The sequence below is a fragment of the Rhamphochromis longiceps genome, linkage group LG18 (assembly GCF_057381845.1).
Source record: "Rhamphochromis longiceps isolate RC_006_pf linkage group LG18, R_longiceps_female_GT1.1, whole genome shotgun sequence".
Classification (NCBI taxonomy): domain Eukaryota; kingdom Metazoa; phylum Chordata; class Actinopteri; order Cichliformes; family Cichlidae; genus Rhamphochromis; species Rhamphochromis longiceps.
In genome coordinates this window covers 31023855-31048345 of record NC_140574.1, presented here as the reverse complement: position 1 = coordinate 31048345, position 24491 = coordinate 31023855, and the positions used below count along the sequence as shown (strand labels likewise).

At 41.0% G+C, this 24491-nt stretch overlaps 1 protein-coding gene across 14 annotated transcripts in view; it reads right to left on the bottom strand.

Annotated features, from left to right (window-relative positions):
* ctnnd2b (catenin (cadherin-associated protein), delta 2b) overlaps positions 1-24491 on the bottom strand; it is a 232199-nt gene that overhangs the window by 38677 nt on the left and 169031 nt on the right. For all 14 annotated transcript variants that reach the window (XM_085388030.1, XM_085388031.1, XM_085388028.1 and 11 more), the window contains 2 exons: positions 21508-21640; positions 12743-12956 (listed from right to left, as the gene is read on the bottom strand). In XM_085388030.1, the coding sequence (XP_085244156.1) occupies positions 12743-12956; positions 21508-21640 (347 nt within the window). The remainder of the gene's footprint in view (positions 1-12742; positions 12957-21507; positions 21641-24491) is intronic.

Genomic DNA, 24491 nt, shown 5'->3' with positions numbered 1-24491 from the left:
CCTTATGAGACAGATATTTGTTACATTGTGACATTTGGGCCACACATACACCCACAGCATTCACACAATACTTGCCACAACCCATGTTAAGCATGCTACATGACTTCTGGGCAAGATGAGGCCCACACAACACTTGGCAGTGTGGTGACAGAGTTTTGCCAAAAGGCCCAAATGTGTCTGATATTTGGGCAAAGTAGCTCCTACATGTATGTTTATTTAAAAAATGATGCAAAGAATTAAGACATTTTTCCTGGAAAGTCAAGAGGATTGCAAGAGCTTGTAATTTGCAATTAATCCATGCATGCATGCCTAAATTGTTACTAAAATCTTTTAAAGTGTTAGATGTTGTCTATCCCAGTAGCATTTCCTAATCTGTGAACAACACAGAGGCTGCTTATTGTGATGAAAATAGCCAATTAGCTCTACATTCTGCAAAATCTAAAAATAATGCATTTAATGTCCTGTGGCTAAACTGTTGGAGCACAGTGTGTAATTTCCCATTGTTATAGATCACACATTAGTTATAGCCTGTAAGTTGATGTCATTTTTCATATTTCAAAATTTGATCATATAAATATCTATTTTCATCTCTTTTAACTTAGTGGTGTCTAAACAACTCTGACAGATCTGCTCTTCAGTATTAAATTTGGTCTGACGGACTTAACATGTCTGCAACTTGCAGTGTTCTAATGAAAAACAGTGACTCTCCCACAATGTGAATTTCCATTTTCAATGCATGCTAAATGAGTGGATAAGTAAGAAATAAACACATATTGCACATGTCAAAAATGCAATGAATGATGTCATGCTGCAGCTGCAAGACAAAGATGACTTTTCCCCATCCTGAGTAAAGTCAGCTGTTTGCCAGCATTGCTACTCGCTGTGCAGGGTATGACATCATCTCCCTGAGGTGAAAGGCAGTGGGATTTTATCTTTGATTTGAAACACACGCTCTCTCTCACACACACGCGCGCAGTCTCGTGCACACATAATATTGCCTCGATGTACACTGGCTCATGTTATTGCTTGCTTACACACATGGATTCAGGCATGCACAAACACTTGCATCCAAGCCCTTAAAGACATGCGCGCACACGCACACACACACACACAGTCATGAGTGTGTGACAGATGAAGGAGGTTAATTGCCTCAGCCTTACATCATGAGTGGCAGCAGGAGGTTGTTATGTGGAGGGAGGGGAAATGAATATGTTGGCTATGTCTCTTTGTCTGTGAAGCCATTTCCCATCTTTCATTTGCAGCGTACTTTCATCCCACTGTCATATTTCTCTCTTCTGCAACAGGTTCCTTTGTCCCCCACTTGATCTTGCTCTCGTTTCATTTTTTATTCCTCAAGTCTCCCAGTGTATTTCAGTAAGTGCTTGCTTTTTGACACATCCTTGTTGTGGACCACTTTGAATCTGAGACTTCAGAGATTGCCATTCTGTTTGTGTGTCTACCTTTCCAAAGGCATGAAGGTTGGGCTAGTCATCAGACTACAACTATATTAAAATACATCTGATTAGGACTGTAATTCTCCGACGTGAACCTTAACACTGCCGCAGCACAGCAAGAAGATTGTGGGTTCAAACCTGTTGGTCGTCTGAGGCTGAATTTGTTTATTAAGATTCTCCTTTCACTTTTCAACCAAAGTTTGATGCAAAAATGTTTTTTCTAGACGTCGTTTAACAGTCTGAGAAGACAGCTTGTCACTTTTCCTTTTAAACCAAATCTCAATGTTGGTCAGCCAACAAAGTCATCTTTTGGATGTCTATTCAACAACTATTATCAACTATTATCGAAGCCACATTTGAAGCTACTAGTACTTGAATGTTCACCCGTTTAAGAAAAAACTGCACACTCTACATCAGTGCAGTCAATTATCAGCTTTAGTTATTGTTTCCTTACGCACAAAAAGGGAAAAAAAAATAAAAGAACACACTCCTATTACACAACATATCATACTCTCAAGCATATGGTTAAACCATCCTGCCCACTGAGCAGTACAGTATATGCTCTATATCTGTTGAAATGCATCACTGCACCTAAACTCATTTATGAGAAAAGTCAAGTGAACACTGTGCAAAAAAAATACATAAACCAGCAAAGATGTTTGTTCTGTCTCACAGGGAAGCTCACCTCTGCTAATGTGCTTTTCTAGCTTTTTCATCTATAGGCCTACAATTGCTATAAGTTCCAACAAGAAATCCCCTTCAGGAGCTGCTTGCATTCAAGTTACGTACATAACATCTCTAGGGAGCCCACGCTAGTGGTATGACCTTGAGAACAGCAGGGGGGGTTTTGTAGTAAGAGAGACCACACTCCTCTGACAGACTGTGTACACCACCTGCCTTCTGAGTGGCTCCGCAGTCCTTTGAACAACTGAGGATAAATCAGTTGTCACCTTTACTAATTGCTGAAATTGTGCAGTAGAAACACAATGTAGATTACAGCTAAGGCAGCCCTGAAGATCACTGGCGACACGCTGAGCCAGCCGTCTTGCAGCTGAAAGTGACCAGGCTCACATTTTTATCCCTTACATCAGCGGTCCCCAACCCCCGGGCCTCGGACCGGTACCGGTCCGTGAGTCGTTTGGTACCGGGCCACGAGAGTTGAGGCTCAGGTGTGAAATGTATGGTTTTCAGGGTTTTTATCGGTTTTCAGCGTTATTTTGTTATCGTTTTTATCGTTACCTCGGTTTTCCTGGTACTTTTCACGTGTGTTATGAATAAATCTTCTTTTTTCGGTACCGGTACTAGTTTTATTTTGTTGTATTTATCCGCGACACCTTAAAGGCCGGTCCGTGAAAATATTGTCGAGCATAAACCGGTCCGTGGCGCAAAAAAGGTTGGGGACTGCTGCCTTACATGACACAGAAAGGAGATTTCTTAAAGCAGGGTCAACGGCAGCACAAAGATGCATTGTATGGATTTGACTTGAAAGAACAGCCTACGTGCAGCTTTTATACCGATCTTGACTGAATAAATTCACTGAATAAAAAGGTTATGAAATATATGTGAGATTGTGCTGATATCAGCAGACTTAATTACAATGGCTAGTTCTGTCATGGTCGGCTGTGTGGCAGGCAGGCAGGAGTGGTGGACCCAAAATGCAGGATTCTCAGGACACGAGGTTTAGACAGAAAATGCAGCTTTATTGCTGGAGCAGAACATCAAGATAAAATAAAACTCACAAAAGCAAACAAAACTCTAAACAGAGATGCAGGAGGACTGGAAATCCTAAACACGCAGCAAGTGAGGGTGAACAGACGTTAACGATGCGACACCGAGTAGGGGAAGACACAGACACTAAATACAAGAGGTGAACGGAGCAAAGAGGAAACAGCTGGGAGACACGGCTGACGTTGATTACACTGACGAGACAGGGAGAGCACAAAGCTGAACGCACTGACAAAGGACACAGACCTACAAAATAAGACAGGAAGCACACGCCAGACAGAGACAGACTCGTAAACAGGCATAATGACGTCATGGACAAACAGAGGGACATACGGGCAGAGAAGACCAAGCACAGGCAACCTAAACCAAACATAAGGGCAAGATAACAAAACCTAAACCAGACATAATCATCATCATCATCAGATAACTAAAGAATCAGAATATAATTGTAATCAAAACAGTATCACCAGAGAATAACCAATCCATAATGCAAAAATAAACCAAAACATAAGAAACTCAAAATGCTGGGTCGACCCGACCCAGGACCGTGACAAGTTCACTGACTTTTTTGACTTTATATCAGTATTAGGGGTGTCATGATAACCTTGTATTGATGATATTTAAAGGTGAAATAGCAACACTGTGTGAATAATATGGTAACAACTGTGTAATACAGACTCAGTGTGATTGCATTTCTACTCAATTTGTCCAAAAAGGCTACACACAATCAATAAAGTTACGGTTGAATTCAACAGATTGCGATGATTATTCAAGCACTACAATCATGAAAATCTGATATTGTGATTGAGTTTTAATCTGTTTGGCTTTATATTATTTTAACACCTTTCTTCAGGCATCATATGTCATATCCTAAAGTTTTTAGAATAGGAGGAGAGCTGATGTTACCATGTTTGTCAGCGTTGCACTCTGCAGCTACTGATACTGGCACATAATCAGAGCAGCGCTTTGTTGGCCCAGAAGTGACACATTTATAACCTCAAATTAAAATCATAGGTGTCAGCTTTACTCTGTTGTCATAATGATTACTGTTTAATCACTTGGTCTACACTGGCCTATAGCTGTGTGCATTAATGAGCCTCAAAGTGAGTAATTATATTTACACAGTTTGGGTCCTTTAATGACTTTGTCACTGATCACTGGAAACACTGTGGGGAAGCATTTTATATAGTTTATGTCAAGGTCAACCAGAGTGCTTCTGCAATATGGCAGAAAGAAAGTAGGAAAGGAAGAAGACTTGTGGTAATATCCCATTCTTCATGAGATTCAATCTGGTTTTAATGAATGGACTTATTATTTACCTGTAATTATGAAAGAGGCTTGATATTTTCTTAACAGAGGAACTGCATTAAAAATCATTTTAAATGGACTGAAAAGATAATGAGCACCGTAGAACTCAAGGGAACAAAACTGCTGCATGTTTACATAATTAACTGTGGATGTGCGGCATGCACAAAAACATATTTTTGCATTATTTCCACTGATTTTAAGTCTTGTGCAGCTTTATGTTCATCTTTTTATATCTTTTCATGCATTGGCCTATCAGGCGTCCTTAACTATTACATTCTGTTAATAATCAAGAATTGTTCTTTTAGTCCTCCCTTTTTTCATATGAGCCCCTCACTCTATCAAGCTGATGTCCTCTTTGCTCTGCTAAAGCTTGATGAGCACCGTTGCTGGACTGCATCTAGACTGTGGAGCGTTCCCATCAGTACGACTCTGACAGCTTCCATATCTGCTTCTAACCAGCGTGAACAGTCCGGACCTGTCGCTTGCAGTGGTGTTTTCTCCCATGACTGACTAAAAAAAAAAAGTTGTATTGTAATGACAAGTGGAACCACAGCTACTGACAGAACGCAAATCTGTGAAGGGAATAAAGAAGTTAAAGAAAGCGCAGCAAGCTGTGAGTCAGAGGGGGCCGATGTCATGTTATTAGCACTCCTCTGTAGCTCAGATTAGCTAATCATTTTCACCAACATGTTCATAGCAGCAATAAATGGACCTCGTGTAGAATTAAAATGACTAAAACATAGACAGGTAAAGCTTGGGGTTAATAAAATAACTGTTCGGTTTTCTCAACTGAATCCACCATGAGCTCCTAGTTCTTCCTGCTTCTCTGTGACTCTTCATATATCCTTTACACCACATGTGTCAAAGTCAAGGCCCGCGGGCCACATCCGGCCCGGCGTACATTTATATCCGGCCTGCGAGATCATTTTATATAGATGTATTATTATTGTTATGCATGGCCCGGCGATATGAGGCGCTAATAATATACAAACTACAGATCCCATAATGCAGTGCGGCATCCTCCTTGCTGAACGCTAGGCTAACTGGGAACATTCCCTCGTCAATGGAGAAGCTCTTTGGGGGTGGCGTCAATCAGGTCAAACTTCTGTTATTGCGAAGCTAGCCGCTCACAATGGCGAAGAGAAAAGTTGATTCTGAAAGCAGAACCTTTCAGCGCCAGTGGGTGACTGACAGTGTTGGGAAGGTTACTTTTAAAATGTATTCCATTACAGATTACAGAATACATTCCCCAAAATGTATTCTGTAACGTATTCCGTTACGTTACTCGATGACAGTAACGTATTCTGAATACTTTGGATTACTTAATATATTATCATACTTTGTACAACTACGCGAATGTACTATTGCTGTGTGATGTCAGCTCGTAGCTGAAAAATAGCTTTACTTTGTTGTGTGGGTCAACTTTTCTTGCGAGAGACAGAGAGAGGCGTTGAAAGGCTGCTCCAACGGAACTTCTTGTTTCGGAGGAAAACACAAACACAGTGTACAGTCGAGTCCTTACTTACAACTGGGCTCGTCAGGCACTCTTCTTGGCTGCAGTGGTTATTATTATATTTACATGCTTCCAGCTCCCGTTTTTGCTCGATGACAGCTCAGACTTTTCCACTATCCTTTTTCTCCCTCCTATTGCTCACAGACACATAACGGGTATGGCAGTCCATTCTCAATGCAACACGGACTACACTGCCCATGAGGCTACATTCTTTAGAGCTATGCCTATAGCATTCTGCCTGGTAGCTTAGCACAACAACAACAACAACAACAACAACAACAAAAAGGCGCTCTCTCACCCAGGAAACACACAGTCGCAGAGAGAGAGAGAGAGCGTCGCCCTGTAACCATGGCAACCGTAACGCTGCCACCTGGAACAACAGAACGTAGCTGTCAAACAACACCCAAACAGTCCTGACCCACCACAATATGAACCAGGAAAGTACCGCAGTGTAATCCATTTATTTCAACAAAGTAACTGTATTCTAAATACCACCTTTTTAAACGGTAACTGTAACGGAATACAGTTACTCATATTTTGTATTTTAAATACGTGACGGCGGTACATGTATTCCGTTACTCCCCAACACTGGTGACTGAATATATGTTTACAGACATTGCTGGTAAACCCGTGTGTCTTATCAGTGGAGCTAATGTGGCTGTAATTAAGGAATTTAATTTAAGACGGCACTACCAGACAAAACGTCAGGATAAGCTGAAAAACCTAAATGCAGAGCAGAAACTACAGAAAGTAGAAGCCTAAAGAAGAATCTGACATTTCAGCAGACTTTTTTCACCAGAGCAAAAATCACAAAGTGAAGCTGTTGTGAAAGCAAGTTTTATTGTAGCAGAGGAGACAGCCAAATCAGCCCGGCACTCAGAAGAGCTGCATGATGAAGGTGTGCGACGTCTTGTGTCCAGACAAAACGCAGATTTTGGCAAATGTGAGCCTGAGGAGAAATACGATTGCTGATCGGGTTTGTGAGATGGCCACTGATTTAAGAACACAGTTGTGTGAAAGAAGCAAAAACTTTATTGCATACTCTCTTGCTGTGGATGAAAGTATAGACATGATGGACATTGCACAGCTGGCCATCTTCATCCGTGTAGAGGAAATATTGAACATTAAATCGATGCATGGGACAACTACAGGAAAAGACATTTTTTAAAACGTATGTCAAAGTGTAACCGACATGAAACTGCCCTGGGACAAACTTGTTGGACTTACAACAGATGAAGCGCCGGTGTTGTGCGGTGAAAAAAGTGGACTAGTCAGCAGGATGCGAGTAAAGATGCAGGAGGAGAACTGTACCGGTGAGTTAACAGCATATCACTGCATCATACACCAGGAAACGCTGTGTGGTAAAGTCCTAAAAATGGAGCATGTAATGATCACCGTAACGCCAACCATAAATTTTATCTGAGCTAAAAGTTTAAATCACCGTCAATTTCAGTCTTTTATGCGGGAAATAGATTCAGAGTTTGCCGACATTCCTTATCATACAGAGGTCCGTTGGCTGAGTTGGGATAAAAATTCTCAATAGAGTTTTTGAGCTCAGCAATGAAATCTGTCAGTTCATGGACATGGCATGTATGATGCGGTGATGGTATTTCAAGTGAAGCTGTCACAAATGCACCAGTGCAACTTGTCTCACTTTCTCTGTTGCCAAGTAATGCTGAACCAAGTCAGCGGACTTTGCTGAATTGCACCTGTGCAGATTCAGATGGAGCTGCGGTGTAATGATACACTCAAGGGAAAGTACGACACTGAATGGCCCGCACAGTTTATTAGTTCCATTCCTGAAGCAATGCCCAGCTCCGTCTACATGCGGCTCGAACCTTGTGTATGCTTTCATTTATTTTTTCTGGGGTTTTTGGCAGCATGTTCATATTTCTAACTTGCATAATTTTGACAGGATATAGTTTTATGAAGAGCAAAATATTTAAAGTTAAAGTTTATTTTTTTTAAGTTTATTTAATCTGGAATAATATTCCTGTCTGTTTTTATTCATATTTATGTTTAAAAAACATTGTTTTAGTGTGTTCAATAAATGTTTATCTTGTTTGGCCCGCGACCTAAAGTGTGCCTTGAGTTTTGGCCCCCTGTGCAATTGAATTTGACACCCCTGCTTTACACTATTTTGATAATTCTTCATAAATCTAACATTTGTATTCCATCCGTCAATATGTCCAACCATCCATCTTCTGCTGCTTGTCTGGATCCAGGGGCAGCAGTCTTTCCCTTTCAGCAAACCCAGAGTCTAACTATTGCCCGTCTCGCCTGGGTGCCCAGGGTCAGCTCCGGGCAAATTTAACGTACTGGAAACAGAATGGAGCACAACCTCACCTACTTCTGAGGTGCACAGAGAACAACAATAACATGAAGAACAAAAGATGTTGAACACACAATCATGCATCAGCAGTAATGCTGCTATTTGGTGTGTTCAATCTGCTTTATTCCCCCCATATAACCTTTATTAGTTCTAAAGACAGAAGGTAAAAAAAAGGACCGTAGTTACTGAACTGAAAGAGACTGAAGAGCACAGAGCAACAAGCCTGCTTGTCACTTTTTGTGCCATGAAGCAAGCTGCACACGTGAATGAATGTGTGTGCTTGTGAACCAGCCCTTTGTGCATGTTTGCGTGTCTGTGCGAGTCTGTAGCTACCAAGGCAGGCAGCTTGACTTCCCACTGTGATCCTGATTCAAAAAGCTCACCAGAGAGCAAGCAAGAGCCAGAGAGGGCAGGCAATATAGAAAAAGATGGGAAAAAAAAGGGAGATGGAGAAAGGCAAAGAGGACAGGAGAGAGACAGGAGAAAAGAGAGAGACCAATTACAAGAATCTGAGCGCAGAGGGATAAGAGAGGGAGTGAGAGAGGCTGGCAAACAGGGAGGGAGAGAGAGTTATTTCCTCTGGGTCTTTGAGAGACAGAAGAGAGGAGAGCATGGTCTGTCTACGTCCGGTCGGTCGTTCAGCTGATTAATTTGTGACAGGAGGGATTTCTGTGCTTCGTGCCTTGAATTGCTTCTCTAATTTATATGGTAATCTTCTTTAAGACTCTAGCAGCATACAAAACCCTTTTATTTCCATCTCTGCTAAGCCTAAAACCTTTTCTAGACTCACTACACACATATGCATATTCAGAAATGCACACGCGGGTCAAACTCAACACCATGTGGCTGTATGTTGGAGCTGACATGCTTCTTGGTTTAACTTTCCTAATAAGACTTTTCCATTACTATTCAGAACTGTGGGATATCAGCCCATATACTTCTTAAACTGTTTGTCTCTCACCAATATCTCACATCAGCCTGATGTGTGAAGTGCTGCTGTAAATAATTTGGAATGTGGGCAAAGGCTCTGTGCAGCTTTTGTGTGAGGAGACACTTTGCTTTTGGACAGTTTGCAGAGAGGGAAAACAAGTTTTCATAGTTACAGGTAAGCTGGACTGAAACCTCTCCTAATGTCTCCAAGAATTTGTTAGCTGCTTGGAATACTGTCATGAAATGGTGTTAGACATCCTCGATAAAATAAGAATGCTGTTAAAAACCTGATTTCAGATTTGTAAAACAGAAAAAAAGGACTTTACTGTATTCCCCCAAATCTAGGTCGAGCCTAAATATCCCATGTAATTGTACCAAATGAAAACTACTTGGCACTGTATCATCAAAGTAATCGGCTGAGATTCATCCACAGACTGTGGCTTCTCTTGGTGCTATCAACAATCAGACAGGACAATAAATACATTGTGGAAAAGAGCCAGAGATTAATCATGACTAATGAGTAGATGCAGAGCAGTAAGAGTGAAGAAGAAACAGCGCATGGGAAGTCCCCAGCAGCCTAGGCTTACTGCAGCATAACTAATGCCTCTTTTCCACTAGTACCTACTCGGCTCAGCTTGACTCAACGATACTCAGTTTGTGGGTAAGGTCCTTATAGCAAGGTGGCCTGAAAGCCCTGTGATGTCATTTGTATGCAATACATTCTTCTTTTGGAATCAAAATGCAAGGTCTTAAATAATCAGGCCCCATCCTATCTTAATGACCTTGTAGTACCATATCACCCCATTAGAGCACTTCACTCTCGCACTGCAGGCTTACTTGTTGTTCCTAGAGTATTTAAAAGTAGAATATGGGAGGCAGAGCCTTTAGTTTTCAGGCCCCTCTTCTGTGGAACCAGCTTCCAGTTTGGATTCAGGAGACAGACACTATCTCTACTTTTAAGATTAGGCTTAAAACTTTCCTTTTTGCTAAAGCATATAGTTAGGGCTGGACCAGGTGACCCTGAATCCTCCCTTAGTTATGCTGCAATAGGTGTAGACTGCTGGGGGATTCCCATGATGCATTGAGTATTTCTTCTTCAGTCACCTTTCTCACTCAACATGTGTTAATAGACCTCTCTGCATTGAATCACACTTGTTATTAATCTCGGTTTCTCTTCCACAGCATGTCTTTATCCTGTTTCCTGCTTTCATCCCAACCAGTCGCAGCAGATGGCCCCGCCCCTCCTTGAGCCTGGTTCTGCTGGAGGTTTCTTCCTGTTAAAAGGGAGTTTTTCCTTCCCACTGTTGCCAAAGTGCTTGCTCATAGGGGGTCATATGATTTTTGGGTTTTTCTCTGAATTGAAACACTCTTGTTTGTGAACAACAATTCTGTGAATTGAATAGATATGGATTAGACTTCAGTTTCACACTCTTCCTGTTAATCTAGTACAAATTTGGCATGGCTAAGTAATGGTTTCATGTGGTCTAGTACTAGATTAGACAATTACAGGAATCAGACGACAATGAAACAACCCACTTTCGCTGCCAAAATAGCTTTGAACCCATCAGGGCATAGATACATGGGAATGTCCTCTGATGTCTGGTTCTTTTGGGTCCTCTGGGTCGGAGGACAGTGCAACCATGCATTCTATATATGCTCGACCAGAATGGGCTATGTAAGCTTATCAACACCTTGTTTGTCATGTTCCTCAAGTCAATGCCTAGCATTTTTTCCGTGTGCGAGTGGCACTGTCCTGCTGAGGGGAGGCCACTGCCAGTGGGAAGGGAACAAAGTTTGTTTAGGTCAGTACCAACCCATCAGTGGCAAAGATCAACCCAAGGATTCCCAGAGAATTAGATCTTTGTTACTATTTGGTTCATTTGTTAGTGGTATTAATGTCGTCACTGATTTGCTTACACGTCCTCACAGGCTGACTACGGCAATAAAAGGCATAAATCATAGGACAAATATCCATCTCTTTGCAGCTCCATAGCAAAGATGTTTTCATGAGTACTGGTGCTGGTAAGAGAAATCTATATTTCTCATTTGGCTCATGGACTGGAAACACCCCGCCCCACCCCTGGGAGTTTCTGGCTGTAGATCAGTTTGAAAATTAAGTAACATTCCTCTTCTGGCTCCATCATCTCTCCATCCCTCTCGAGAGGTAAGAGTGTGTGGCCGTCCATGTAAACTCTAATCAGAAAAGAGATTGCCAGGATACAGTAAATGCTGTAAAAAAGAGGCGTTGCTGGTAATCCTTTAATCTATCCGAGTTTACAAATGCTGACCTCCACGTGGATTATAGAACCTCAAATTAGTCCACCCTGAACACAATTTCTATGGAGATATTTGTGTTTACTCACAGAGGATACAATCATGCTGTGGATACAAGTGCAGTACAGACCTTTGCACAGAAATTCAGTTTGACAAGTCAACAGCACTTGATGAGTACGGGGAAGTAGGCAGGCAGTAAACAGTTGTCTCCTCTGTGTGAGTGTGTGTGTGCCTCTGTATTTGTGCTGAAGTGTAAATGGAAACATGCATAATGCGGCATGTTTTGTGTCTTGGACTGCTCTCTGTAAATATAGTCATATCTGTATTGTCCATGTGAAGGAAAATAACGTGTGTGAGGACTATATAGGGACTATAGTACGAAGGAGTACCCACAGGTAGAAAATCTAAGACTTTTTCTTGAATTACAGTTTTATAGTATTTGGTATATTAGCAACAGGACCTTTATGTCCTGTATGGGCACCCTGACTTCTCTGCAGCTATGCAATGATGCACTGTGTATTCTGACACCTTTCTATGAGAACCAGCATTCCCTCTTTCAGTAATTTGAGCTTAAGTAGCTCATCTGTTGGATCGGACCACACAGGCCAGCCTTCGCTCAACATGTGAATCAGTGAGCCTTAGCTGCCCATGACTCTATTGATTCAATTTCAAGCCCTTTCCTCAGGCTGAAATGTCCAACAAGCCTAGTGCTAGTTGAGGTTCACATAATGTTCTACAAAAATAAGCCTCATTTGTCCAGGAGAAGGATACACATCTGGTTAGTTCCCAGGAAATATGGTGAGTATTCACTAATGATGGCAACTTCAAAATACACTATACGGACAAGTACTGGGCCACTTATAGATTACACCAACAAGAACTGCTCAGCCATTGTAGCACATGTAATGAAGCAGCCAGTTTTTAATCTAAAAGAGGTTTTGGAGCGATCTCGCTCTGTAATTTGTAACTATTGTCTGGCTTGGTATCTAAGTTGCTATGGTATGGAAGATCTAGGAGGGAAGAGAATTCACAAATTGACCTGTACTCGACTGTATGGAGCGACCACTTTAATGACCCATTCATTCATAAATGTTTTAAAAGGCAGGCTGCATGGCTAGGTGCTTGAGACTGAAAACACCAGGATTCAAAGATAAAGAGGCGTGGTCCAAAACTTTTGTTTAGATAGCGTATGTGCACGTGTGTTACCTGTGAGCAGCTCTCGGATCTCCACGTCTGTGGTCTTCCGGAGCAGTCGCACTAGAGCGGGTATGCCTCCGCAGTTCTTCAGGGCGATCTTGTTGTCGTCGTTGGCTTTGCCATACACCAGGTTCCTCAGGGCTCCGCAGGCGCTGCGGTGCACGTCAGTCATCCTGTGGTCCAACAAGTCCACCAGCAGCTGGATTCCACCCTGCCGCCGAATCTGAGACCAGAGAGGAGGGACAGATATAAGGTGTGGATTATAATAAAACGAGGGGTGTTTTTATTTAGCCTGAAAGACATTGGAGCATCGTTTACCCCAATCTCCTCACAAAATGTTAACAGGTGAATTGTACTTTTTACCTTGTTAGTACTAAAATAAACAAACAGGCTATGCTGGTGCTCCTCTCACTGATACGAGATTTATTGAAATGCCAGCCACTGCACTTTCTGTCCTATCAGCCCTCCCTGCTTTCCTCTGTCTAGACAAAGAGAAAATGTAGGGCAGACTGGCTCCTCTCCATAAAAACAAAAGCAGTGGAAGAGATTGTGCAGAGATGCTTGTCTAACATGACTTTTGTACCGCAGCATTAAGCCTTATTGCACAGATGTGTTTGAAAATGCCAGAGCCGATACTGGCTGTTTACAAAATTAGTCACTACATATTCCCTGTAACCTGGGGTGGTTAGGATAATATAAAGAACTTAATATTGTGTCAAAAAAACTGCAATTACAAGTGCATTTTAATAAACCAACACATAACCCCAAATAATACAACCAGCAGCAAAGTGATTGTAGATTTACCTCTTTTTCTTTTAGATAGAGGGAACAAAAATATGGAGATCTTTCTTACCAAGGGTGACGTGTAACTTGTTTTTTTTAAGTTATTCACTTTTGTTTCGTTTTACAGTCATGCTGTGCAAACATTCAAACAACAAAAACTTAAAATGAACGGCGCTAAGAGTATTTGGTAAGAGTACGTGGTTATAAGTAAGTAAGTAAAATAAGTAAAATTTTATTTATATAGCACATTTCTAGATAGACATCACAAAGTGCTTTACAGATATAACAGATTAAAAGACAAAAAACAAACAAAGTTAACAAAAAGCAATTTTAAAAAGATAAGTTTTTAGCTGTTTTTTAAAAGTAATCAATGAATCCAATGAGTTCCAAAGTCGAGCGGCCACAGTAGCAAAAGCTCTATCACCCCTAGTTTTCAGTCTCGTATACTGAATGACAAGTAGGCCCTGACTACTCGACCTCAGAGACCTACTAGGGGCATAGGGCTGCAAAAGTTCAATAATATATGGTGGTGCTTGTTGTCGAAGAGCCTTAAAAGTTAAAACCAAAATCTTAAAATGGACTCTAGATTCGACAGGAAGCCAATGTAACTGCTTAAGCAACGGTGTTATATGTGAATATTTAGAAACTTTCGTCAGAAGTCTTGCTGCAGCATTCTGAACGATCTGCAGACGCTCCAAGGAACCTTTGTTTAAACAAGTAAACAGGGAATTGCAATAGTCCAATCGTGATGAAATAAAAGCATGAATAACAATCTCGAGTTCGGTATAGGATATTATAGAGCTCAATTTAGAGATATTTCTTAAATGATAAAAGCAGGACCGAACAAGAGATTTAACATGACTATCTAACGTAAGAGCAGGATCAAGGATAATCCCTAAGTTCCTGACAGATGGTTTTACAAACGCTGAAAGAGGACCAAGAGCATTTACTATACTGGGTCTATGTCTATCTGGGGCACATAAGAGGACTTCGGTTTTGTTATCATTTAGTTGGAGGAAGTTTTCAGCCATCCAGCCTTTAATGGTTTCCAAGCACACATTTAAAAGCTGCAGCTTAGAAACCTCCTCCGGCTTAAAAGATATATAGAGTTGGATATCGTCTGCATAACAATGGTAACAAATATCCTCAAAAGGGCTCAGAATGTGCTGGAGAGGGAGTAAATAGACTAAAAACAGTAATGGCCCCAGCACAGAGCCTTGTGGCACACCAAAAGACAGAGACGCAGAAGATGATCTATACTTAGAAACTGCCACAGAGGAAAATTGGTCAGAGAGATACGAGGAGAACCATTTCAATGCAGTCCCAGAGACACCGACCCAGTATTTCAACCTGTTAAGTAAGATAAAATGGTCAACAGTATCAAAAGCCGCCGTAAGATCCAACATTAAGAGAACAGAACAATTTCCTGCATCACTTTGTAACAGAATATCATTAGAAACTCTAAGAAGGGCTGTTTCGGTGGAATGGACTTTACGAAAGCCCGATTGAAATTTGTCGAAAATACTATAATTATCTAAGACTGCTGTAAGCTGCTTAGCCACGATCTTCTCTAAAATCTTAGCGATTACCGGAATTTTTGAAATTGGTCTATAATTGCTAGGGAGAGATGGGTCCAGCATAGGCTTTTTTAACAAAGGATGAATAACAGCAGTTTTAAAATAGGCAGGGACTATGCCCGAAGCCAAGGAGGTGTTAATTATAGTAAGAATGCAAGGACCAGTAGAGTAAAAAACATTTTTAAATAATGATGCAGGTAACACATCAAGAGAGCAAGTGGATAATTTTGTTGCACTGACTATTTTTTCCAACTCTGGTAGTGAAACAGGTGAAAAACCTTCTAAAACGACAGGCCGAGCTGGCGTGGGAGCAGACAGCGCAGATGCTGAAAAGGACAAGTTTTTCCTTATGTTACTGATTTTTTCTAAAAAGAAATCAAGAAAAGTTTCACAATCTTCAACAGAGGAGATAATGGCGGCAGGTGAAGCAGGAGTAATAATATTAGTAATAGTATCAAATAAAACTTTAGGATTACCTCTGCTCTTTGTAACCAACTGAGAAAAGTAAGCAGCCCTCGCAACTCTAATAGCACTGTTAAAGGAGGCTAAAAGATCCTTTAAATAGAGGAGATGAACATTTAAGTGCGTTTTCCTCCATAACCGCTCGGCTTTACGACAATTTCGTTTTATAAGACGAATGTTGTCATTTAACCAGGGTACAGACTTAGAAACAAGCACAGGTCTCATTTTAATCGGACAGATTTCATCTAAGATCGAAAGACAATGATAATTGAATAGATCTATAGAAAAATCAACATCGTTTTGTGGGGATAATGTTAATTTAAAAGCATCAGAGAACTTCTGTGCTGTGGAGGGGTTTATAGTACGGGAAATGACTGTCCGATGAACAGGAGACATAGGCTTGCAAAAAGACATATTAAAAAAGACACAATAATGGTCAGAAATAAAAATGTCCTTAGAACAAATAAAATCAATATTCAGACCCAAAGAAAAGACAAGGTCCAATGTATGGCCTTTGTTGTGTGTGGGGCCAGATACATGTTGGATAAAATGAAAAGAGTCCATAATGCTGGTAAAACCCCTAGCAAAGGGGTCGGACTCATCATCGACATGTATATTAAAATCTCCCACAAGAAGCAATTTAGACAACCTCATAGTAGAGGACAGAAAATCACTAAACTCAGCCAAGAACGGGCTGTTTGGGCCAGGAGGGCGATAAACCAGTGCACAGTGAAAAGGATCCTTCTTTCCGATTTTGATGAGCTGCAGCTCAAAAGACAGAAAGTGTCCAACTTTCACTGCACGGCAGTCTAAACGGCTCCGAAATGCCACCGCGAGGCCTCCTCCACGACCAGATCCTCGAGGCTGGCTAATGACAGAGAAGCCGTTTGGGCACATTTCAATAGTAGACGAATAATCCGAACCCCTTTGCCAGGTCTCAGTCAAAAACAGGAAGTCCAGATTTTTAGAAACAATGAAATCGTTAAGCACAAACGATTTATTCGCCAAAGATCGGGCATTAAAGAGCGCCATAGACAGCGGGGTGAAAACATTGTTGTTGGTAGAAGCTCGAGTTTCTCGAGCTAAAGGGCGTAAATTCCCGAGATCAGAGCCTTCATGTTCATATATTCCACTCACCGAGGGGATAAAAAACCAGTCAGCAGAAGAGTCTGGATGAACCCTTCTGAGATAACACGAGAGCCAGGCCTCTCCATATAGCTGTCATGTGCGTAGGCAACAGAAAACGCCCGACATCGCTTTCTAATCAGCCCCCGCCGCCAAAGGAGCCTAAGCTTCACCTGGATGCCTGATCTCTTTCCTCTTCTTCTCCGTAGTCTACGGGGAACGCTGAAAGCGTTGGCCGAAGATTCAGTCACAGGCAGAGGGTGGAAGGTACCAGAGGAATGCGGGAAAAAGAGTGGAGAATGGAAAGTCCCACAAAAGGAAGAGGAAAAAACATCTTTGGCCGTCATTGACGAACGGATGGATAATAGCGTCAGACGGTCGTAGACCAAGGCAGCCAGAACATCATTAAAACAGTTAAAAAACAGCAGAGTAGAGAGAAAAAACACAACAATAGAGCGAAAACAGCTACACCCGACAGCGGCAAAGCCAAACACAGGCGCCATCATGCCGGAGAGTTTTATTGTTAGCAACAAAACAGAACAGTTGTGGAATTGAAGTAAACATACGTATTAGTATGTATTACTCTACTTTCAAGGACCCTTTGAGACAAGACCAAAGATAAGATGTTTGGTCATAATGCAAAGCGCCACATTTGTCTAAAAACAAACACACAAACACAGAATATCAGCACAAATACCTCATCCCAACTATCAAACACGGTGGTGGAGGGGTGATGATTTGGGATTGATTTGCAGCTGCAGGACCTGGGCACGTACCAGTCACTGAGGCAACTATGAACTACTCTGTATACCAAAGTACTCCAGAGTCAAATGTAGGCCAACTCTGACAGCTAAACTGGGTCTGTCAAGGTTCTGGGTCATTTGACATGGTATTTGTGGTTTTTGGGCTTTCAGGTTTTGTTTATTTAAATAATCTATTCGACTCATGGTTTGATTCATGTATTTTCAGTGTATTTAGTCTAATTCATAGATACTTTAGAGTCTATTTCCTTCATCAGGGTTCCCATCCTCTTGTGTCGACCTCATTCACGTGTGTGTTTTCCCTGTTTAGTTATCTCACTTCCTGCTTTATTTTGATAGCTGTGCTTTGCTTTTGCTCTGTGATTTAGTTCAGCTGTCTTTATGTTTCCAATACTTTATAGTTTTCAGTTCCTTTTTGGACTTTTTGTTTCATCCCTTTTTTGTGGATTATCTGCCAACAGCCTTAATAAATGGTTCTCTTTTTGTTAATTCCTTCCTGCATTCTGAGTCTGAGTGTTTGGATCCACATTCTACAACTCGTGATGGGATCATGCATCAGGACAAAAGAATCTCAGTGTGGAAAAAGCCTGGACCTCAACTTGATTGAACTGCTGGGACCTTAAGAGAGCTGTGCATAAACAGATGTTCATAAATCGTAAGGAACTGAAACGATCTCGTACAGAAGAATGGGACGCAATTACTCTGCAATAATGTGAGAGACTGAGAAAGTCATGCAGAAAATGACTGCTAAACATGGTCCTGCAGGGTATTGAATCATGGGGTTCAGAAAGTCCTGTGAAAACTTTCCTTTTCACATGACTGAATGCACTGAAGTACTTGGTTACGTTTAGACACTATAATGTTTTGGTAAGGTTTAGGAAAAAAACAAAAAAAACATCCAAACCACCCTGTGATTAAAGGACAGAGTGCTACAATAATTCTGCAAGTTGAAAAATGACGCTTAAAGGGCTTTTATTTCAAGGGGTCTCCCAGAAGTGTTACAATCAAGTGACAGATCAAACTTAGTACTGTCTAGACTCGTTTCACGCACAAACACAAAACACATCTTATGCGTAATTTTGGGAATGCCAACAGCTCTGGAATAACAGCAGTATTTGACACCTTGAGAATGGGAACGGGCTGAGATCTCTCTGTCTATTATTTCACCAGTCAGGCATCTTTCTCAAGGACAAAAACAGCTTGGCCCCTGGGTTGTAGTTTTGGCAGTCCTGCGCTACATACTACCATACTTCATCAGTCATCTTACACAACCTCGTCTCTCCCTCACTCTATTTTTTAATGCCTGTTGGCTCATTGCTGTTTGAAGAACTTTGTTTGCCCTCGAATCCATTTCCTCCATGGGGATTAATAAAGTGAACAGAGCTGAACTGAGTTGACATTGAGGAGACAGATGAAACTGTTTTCTGCAAGACACTGAGCAGTGATGGCTCCAAAGGACAGGAGGAGCAAGTGTAGGCACGCAGTTATAAGCAAAACTGGGTTAAGTGCTCGTAATGAGGAGTTAATGCCATCTGATGAGCAGTGTGGCGGAGCTCCTGCAGGTGCGCACGACTGGGGCAGAGTTTATTGTGAACAAAGGCATGTCTTCAATCTTCATTTCTTGATGTAATGCATTACACTCAGCAACACCTTCACATATTGCAGTGCAGACACATACTTCATACTGCAGTTCTCTTCATTACTTGCCGCAACAAAGAGAACTAGATAATGCCGAGAAAAGCATAAAAGATTCCTATGAAGAAACTGGGCAGATTCACCGCCTTCCAGCTCAGCATCTGATTTCTCACAATGTGTGATGCTAATCAGGTGTTCTTTATCCTGAATGAAGAACACTGAGAGAAAGCCTTCTTCATCAATTCCAATTAGGGACTAAATAAGTTAACAAATTAACCAGATTTTTCAATGTGTAGATTTTTGTGCTTAAGCTTCATAAAACATTTATCATATAAAGTTATTTATTATGTGGCATGATTATGATCTGCACATTGGTCTCTGGTACTACATAGCTCCTCTCCTCCCTCTATGAAAACACACTAGCTAACTCATTCATATTAAAAAGCAAAAGAGGACTAAGGAGGAAGAAAACAGCAGCTGTAATTCTCATCTTCAGGAGGAGTTCAGCTAAAATTAACCCCCTGCTTGCTTTATCTTTGTTCTTGTGTTAGAGAGCAATGGCACCTGGTACAGTACATACAAATTACATAAGACTTTATTTTTTTACTCTTGGTTGAACTCACAAGCGCCAACATTACATTAGTGAACTCAACAAAGGCATCTATTTGCATGCAGGTTTACTTCCGAGGAAAAATGAATACAAAAAAAACACTGTGCGGGATGCGAGGACAGCCAGACCAGCCCTAAAGCATGATGGGCTTTCAGTTAATTAGATCAATTAGCAAACAGCTGTGGTGGAAAACAGCATCAATAGACATAAATCTGTTACAACAGCAAAACCTCTGTCTAAATACTGGGTAGGGCCCCCTTGTGCTGCAAACACAGCCATCTGGGGGTGTTCTGTATTATCTTGCTCCACTTTGGACTCTTTGTCATGTTCCTCAAGTCGCTCCTAAGCATCTGCAAACAATGGCGACGGATCCTTTGGGTTTCCGAGCATCAGACCTATTCGGAATGAATGCTTTGATCGTTAGCATTTACTTTGTTTAGTGTTTTAATCTTCTGGTGTAACGGACAAAGAATATAGGGTGGCCCTGAGAGGTCAAACACACTGCGACTTAAGAAAACACCAGCAAACAGGAAAAAAAGCTGGAACAACTCTCACAGCAGGAGTGTTTTTGGGGGAAACAGCAGCGTGAGGGAATAGCCGTGGAAGTGACTGAAGGCACGGGAAAGACCGCATTGATTCACGCTTAAAAGAAGCAGAAGATTCTTCTGTGCTGGGAGGGAGAAAAAGATGCAGATAATGTATGTTTTGATTTAATATTATCATCACTTCCCAAGCTGGTTGCAGTGTGTTTGATCTTTCAGGGCCACCGTAAGAATAGTCAAAAACGATATATATTTGGCTTTAAAGACTCAAAACTTTGTTTTCTCTCATGGTGACCCATGATCAAAGATGATGGTGCTTGGGTGCATTTAGAACAACTCATTTACAGACAATCAGGACAAATCAGAGACTTGGGTCTGTCTTAAAAAAACTCTAGTGAAAAGCAGGCGTACTTATCTGCTACTTTGCCGTTTTGTTTTGTTTTGATGCATTCTGCATTCATTTGTTATTTCTGGGTTGCTTTTAACTGCTTTATTGATTATCCAGTTTTCACAATTTTATCTAAAATTAGTCACTTCTTATTTTAATTTTTTTTGCATACATTGTTTCAATATATAGTTGATTTTCTTTACTGTGTTCTTTTTAAAATGTTATGTTGCTGTAGATTGTTTTCAGAAAAAAGCACTTTGTGGAGGTGCCATGTAAATAAAGACTACTGTTTGTTCCAAAATGTCAATATGTGTAATTTAAGTAAGGCCCGCTGGCAAGATAACTGATGCGCTGCAATGCTAGAATGACCACAGGCAGTCTGCTTCAGGAACATTATTGGTGAATCCACACAGAAAGCACCGTGGAGAAGTTGCAGTATTATTTCACCATTTGTCTGTTCCATAAGTATGAAAAACATTTTTAATGCGAGCACACACACACACACACACACACACACACACACACACACACACACACACACACACACACACACACACACACGCAGAGTCATAGAGCACCTAGCTCTGAAATCGTACTTGTGGCACAGAAAGCACTGACGAAAAAATGTTCAGCAAACCACAGAACGTTACTCAAACTCTACCTTAATGTTCATCTGCACCAGAGGAAGCCCTGGGAGAGAATTTCAGTGGGTGTTCTGATTAAACTTACAGAGTTAAAGCATGCATGTGTGTGTGTAAGCAACATTATGTTGTAGCGCTATGACATCAATTAAATTAAATAATTTAATTTATGTCAATTAAATATGACATATTTAATTTCTCCGTGTGTGAGAATCTTGTGTCTGTGCAGGTTTCCCTCAGTGATTGATACCTCAGATTTGATCTTGTTGTCTCCAAAGCAGAGGTGCTGGAGGTAAGCAGCAGCATTGGATTGAACTGATGGGAACTGATGTTGCAACATCTGGATCACCTCTGGCAGCTCTGGATCCCTCCAGCCAAACTCCCTACAGAGCGACACAGAGAGAGAGAGAAAATATAGTATGCTTTGATGAATGCAGAGATAGAGATGTGTGTGCGGAGCTGAACCTGTTAGCCTGCCTCCCTACTGTGACCCTGATTTAAAATGCTTACCGGAGAAGGAAGAAAGAAAGACAGAGAGACAGAAAGAGAAGCATAATAAGTTGGAATAAATCAAAAGAAAAAAGGGGGGGAAAAAAACGACACATTAAATAAACAGAGATTTCTGTTCTGTTTCAGTGATCTACAATAACTGTTTATTTAGGGTGAAATTATTCAGCACAATATTAAAAAAGATGCGCGTCACCAGGTGACTGTTTCCAAGTGACAGTTCACTAAAGGCCTGCCAATTTAGGTTTGGGACATAAGCACAGGCTGAATGATTTGACCTTTACCACAACAAGTGAGGAACCTAAATGTCATACATAAATTAAATGCTTACCTCGGTTATGCAAATTAGTAAATATGAGATCATTAGTGTGTGAATGTAAAATGTAAACTATGTTTAAAGGTAAAATAAAGCACTGGTAAAAGGTGTTCTATTATTTTTGTCAACATATTCTTCACTTTTCCACACATGACTTACAGAGTATTCTGTAGCGTCACAGTCAGACATGTAGGCCTCCTTTGTGGAACACGTGAAAAATCAAATGCTAAAAAAACCAAAGAACAAACCTCTACTGAGAACTGTGGAAGCCATCTGCAGTTTCAGGCATCTCCAGGTTTGTGGAATTATCTGATAAATAATTATTCCTTTGAGGCACAGCCCATCCAACAAATCTGTATGGTTTATGGATGCAGCTTGCTAATCAAGCTTGCTTAGCATTAGCTAATGATTAAACACTCATCTAAATATCAGAACTGGCTCAAAAGAACCAAATAAAACGGTTATATGGCTGTTAATATCAGCATGCTGATAACCAAAACAAAAATTATTCCTGGCGTTTTTATTGATGTTTAGAATTGTACTGTGTAGAAAACACAACTAAAAATGAAGGTCTCATTCTTTTCTTATCAGAGCCGGATCAATAGAGGATTTTAAGACCTATATTGGAATTTCTTGATTTGAAAATCTCATATTTAAATATATTGGCCGATATTTTTAACATCACAACAGGCTCTATTCTAATATTTCTTATGTGTAGTTGTTTTTTTACTCATTCACGCTCTGGCCAAGTCAGCTTGGATCAGCTGGTTGTTGAGTTTATTACGTTCCAAGCACGTGCGTCACAAACTATATAACATCAACAGTCAGAACATGGTAAAAGGCTGTTCCTCTCCGATAAGGAAAGAAGTGCTTTTAAGAAAAAAGATATGAAATGAAAAAAAATATACAGCTTGATTTAATAGTTCTAGGTTGCTTTTTTGAAAACATAACCCTATCAAATAAGCCCAAGGACTTGCAGGCTGCGTGCATGCATACATTTTTAATGTGACTTGCTGTCGTTTTCAGACAAAGAAGTCATTTTTTTAACTCAATGCTTTAATTTGGCTGTAAAGAAATGTCTACGGTTTCTCCCTCCTCTAGAATCCAGGCCCTCACTAACAGCGAAGGCCGGGCACTGTTAGTTGTCTATAAAATCCACCTCAGTGAATGGAGTTGGCAAACTCACTGCAGTGAATGTGGTGCATTTTCTGGCTGCCCATTGTGCTAGATCAATATACATTTTATCCTGTGGACTCCAAAGGCACTGCTAAGGTCTAATGAACACAGTCAAACATTTAGAGATATGTCATAAAGCAAACACAGGGATACAAAAACCGCAGCCTAACAAATGCAAGATGTTGCAAAACGCACCGCCTTTGCTTCTAAAGTAACCTGACGTTCATCCTTTCATTTTGTGCATCTTCTCTGGGTATAACAAAGAGAAGCAAGTTAAGTCATAAATCAAAAACACATGAACTTCGAAACTTTCCAGTTTTTTTTATAGAATGTAAAACAGAAATTCCCAAAGAGCGTCCATTCGGTGTATTGTGGTACAATCCACTATGGCTTCTATTGTGCAATGAGAATACTGAGCAGCTACTGAGCCACTATAAGAGCTTCTTCCTTCTGTGGTGATAAGTCCTTACTTTAATTTCCCCCAGCTACCCTGGCTTTAGCGTCCAACCAGAGGTCTACTAGTGCTCTTGCCTAAAAGGCGTGCTTATACACACACACACACACACACACACACACACACACACACACACACACACACACACACACACACACACACACACACACACACACACACACAATAAGCTCACTAACCCTACACATACATGTGGGGGGTGCTGGCACGAAAGTAGAAACACAGATTAACGTGAGAAAGATGTGATGTGAAAGAATAAAGCCGCGGCGAGGGAATCAGAGGACTGGATGGATTGTGGAGAGGGAGGCGTGGTTTATCGATGTAGGCCAACAAAAGCATCGCAGTTCCTTGACAGCAGCGGTTTCTTGGGACCAACTAAGGCAGGCGCCGGCTCTTTGTTTGGTGCAAACTTTTAGTCCCACAGCGGGATTTAATATTCTTGGGATTTGGGAGGAGGAGCCGATGCTTCCCGGATACTAATTTCTACCATCATCTTTCGCCATATGCTCTGCTGTGTTTGATAGAGTCCACCTGCTGTTTCTTCTTTTAAACCTGCACCTTTCTACTCTTTGATTTGAAGCTTTCTGACAGTCATGAGAAGTTTAAGGCTGCATGCCTTTCTATTTCTCTTTGATGTATCTCTTTCTTGATGCTGCAACAACCCGCTGAGATAATTTCAGTTCTGGCTAATCTAATGTAAACATTTGCGCACAAACACTTGCAGGTTTACACACACATGCACTTATCGCCGGGTGCCGTGGGG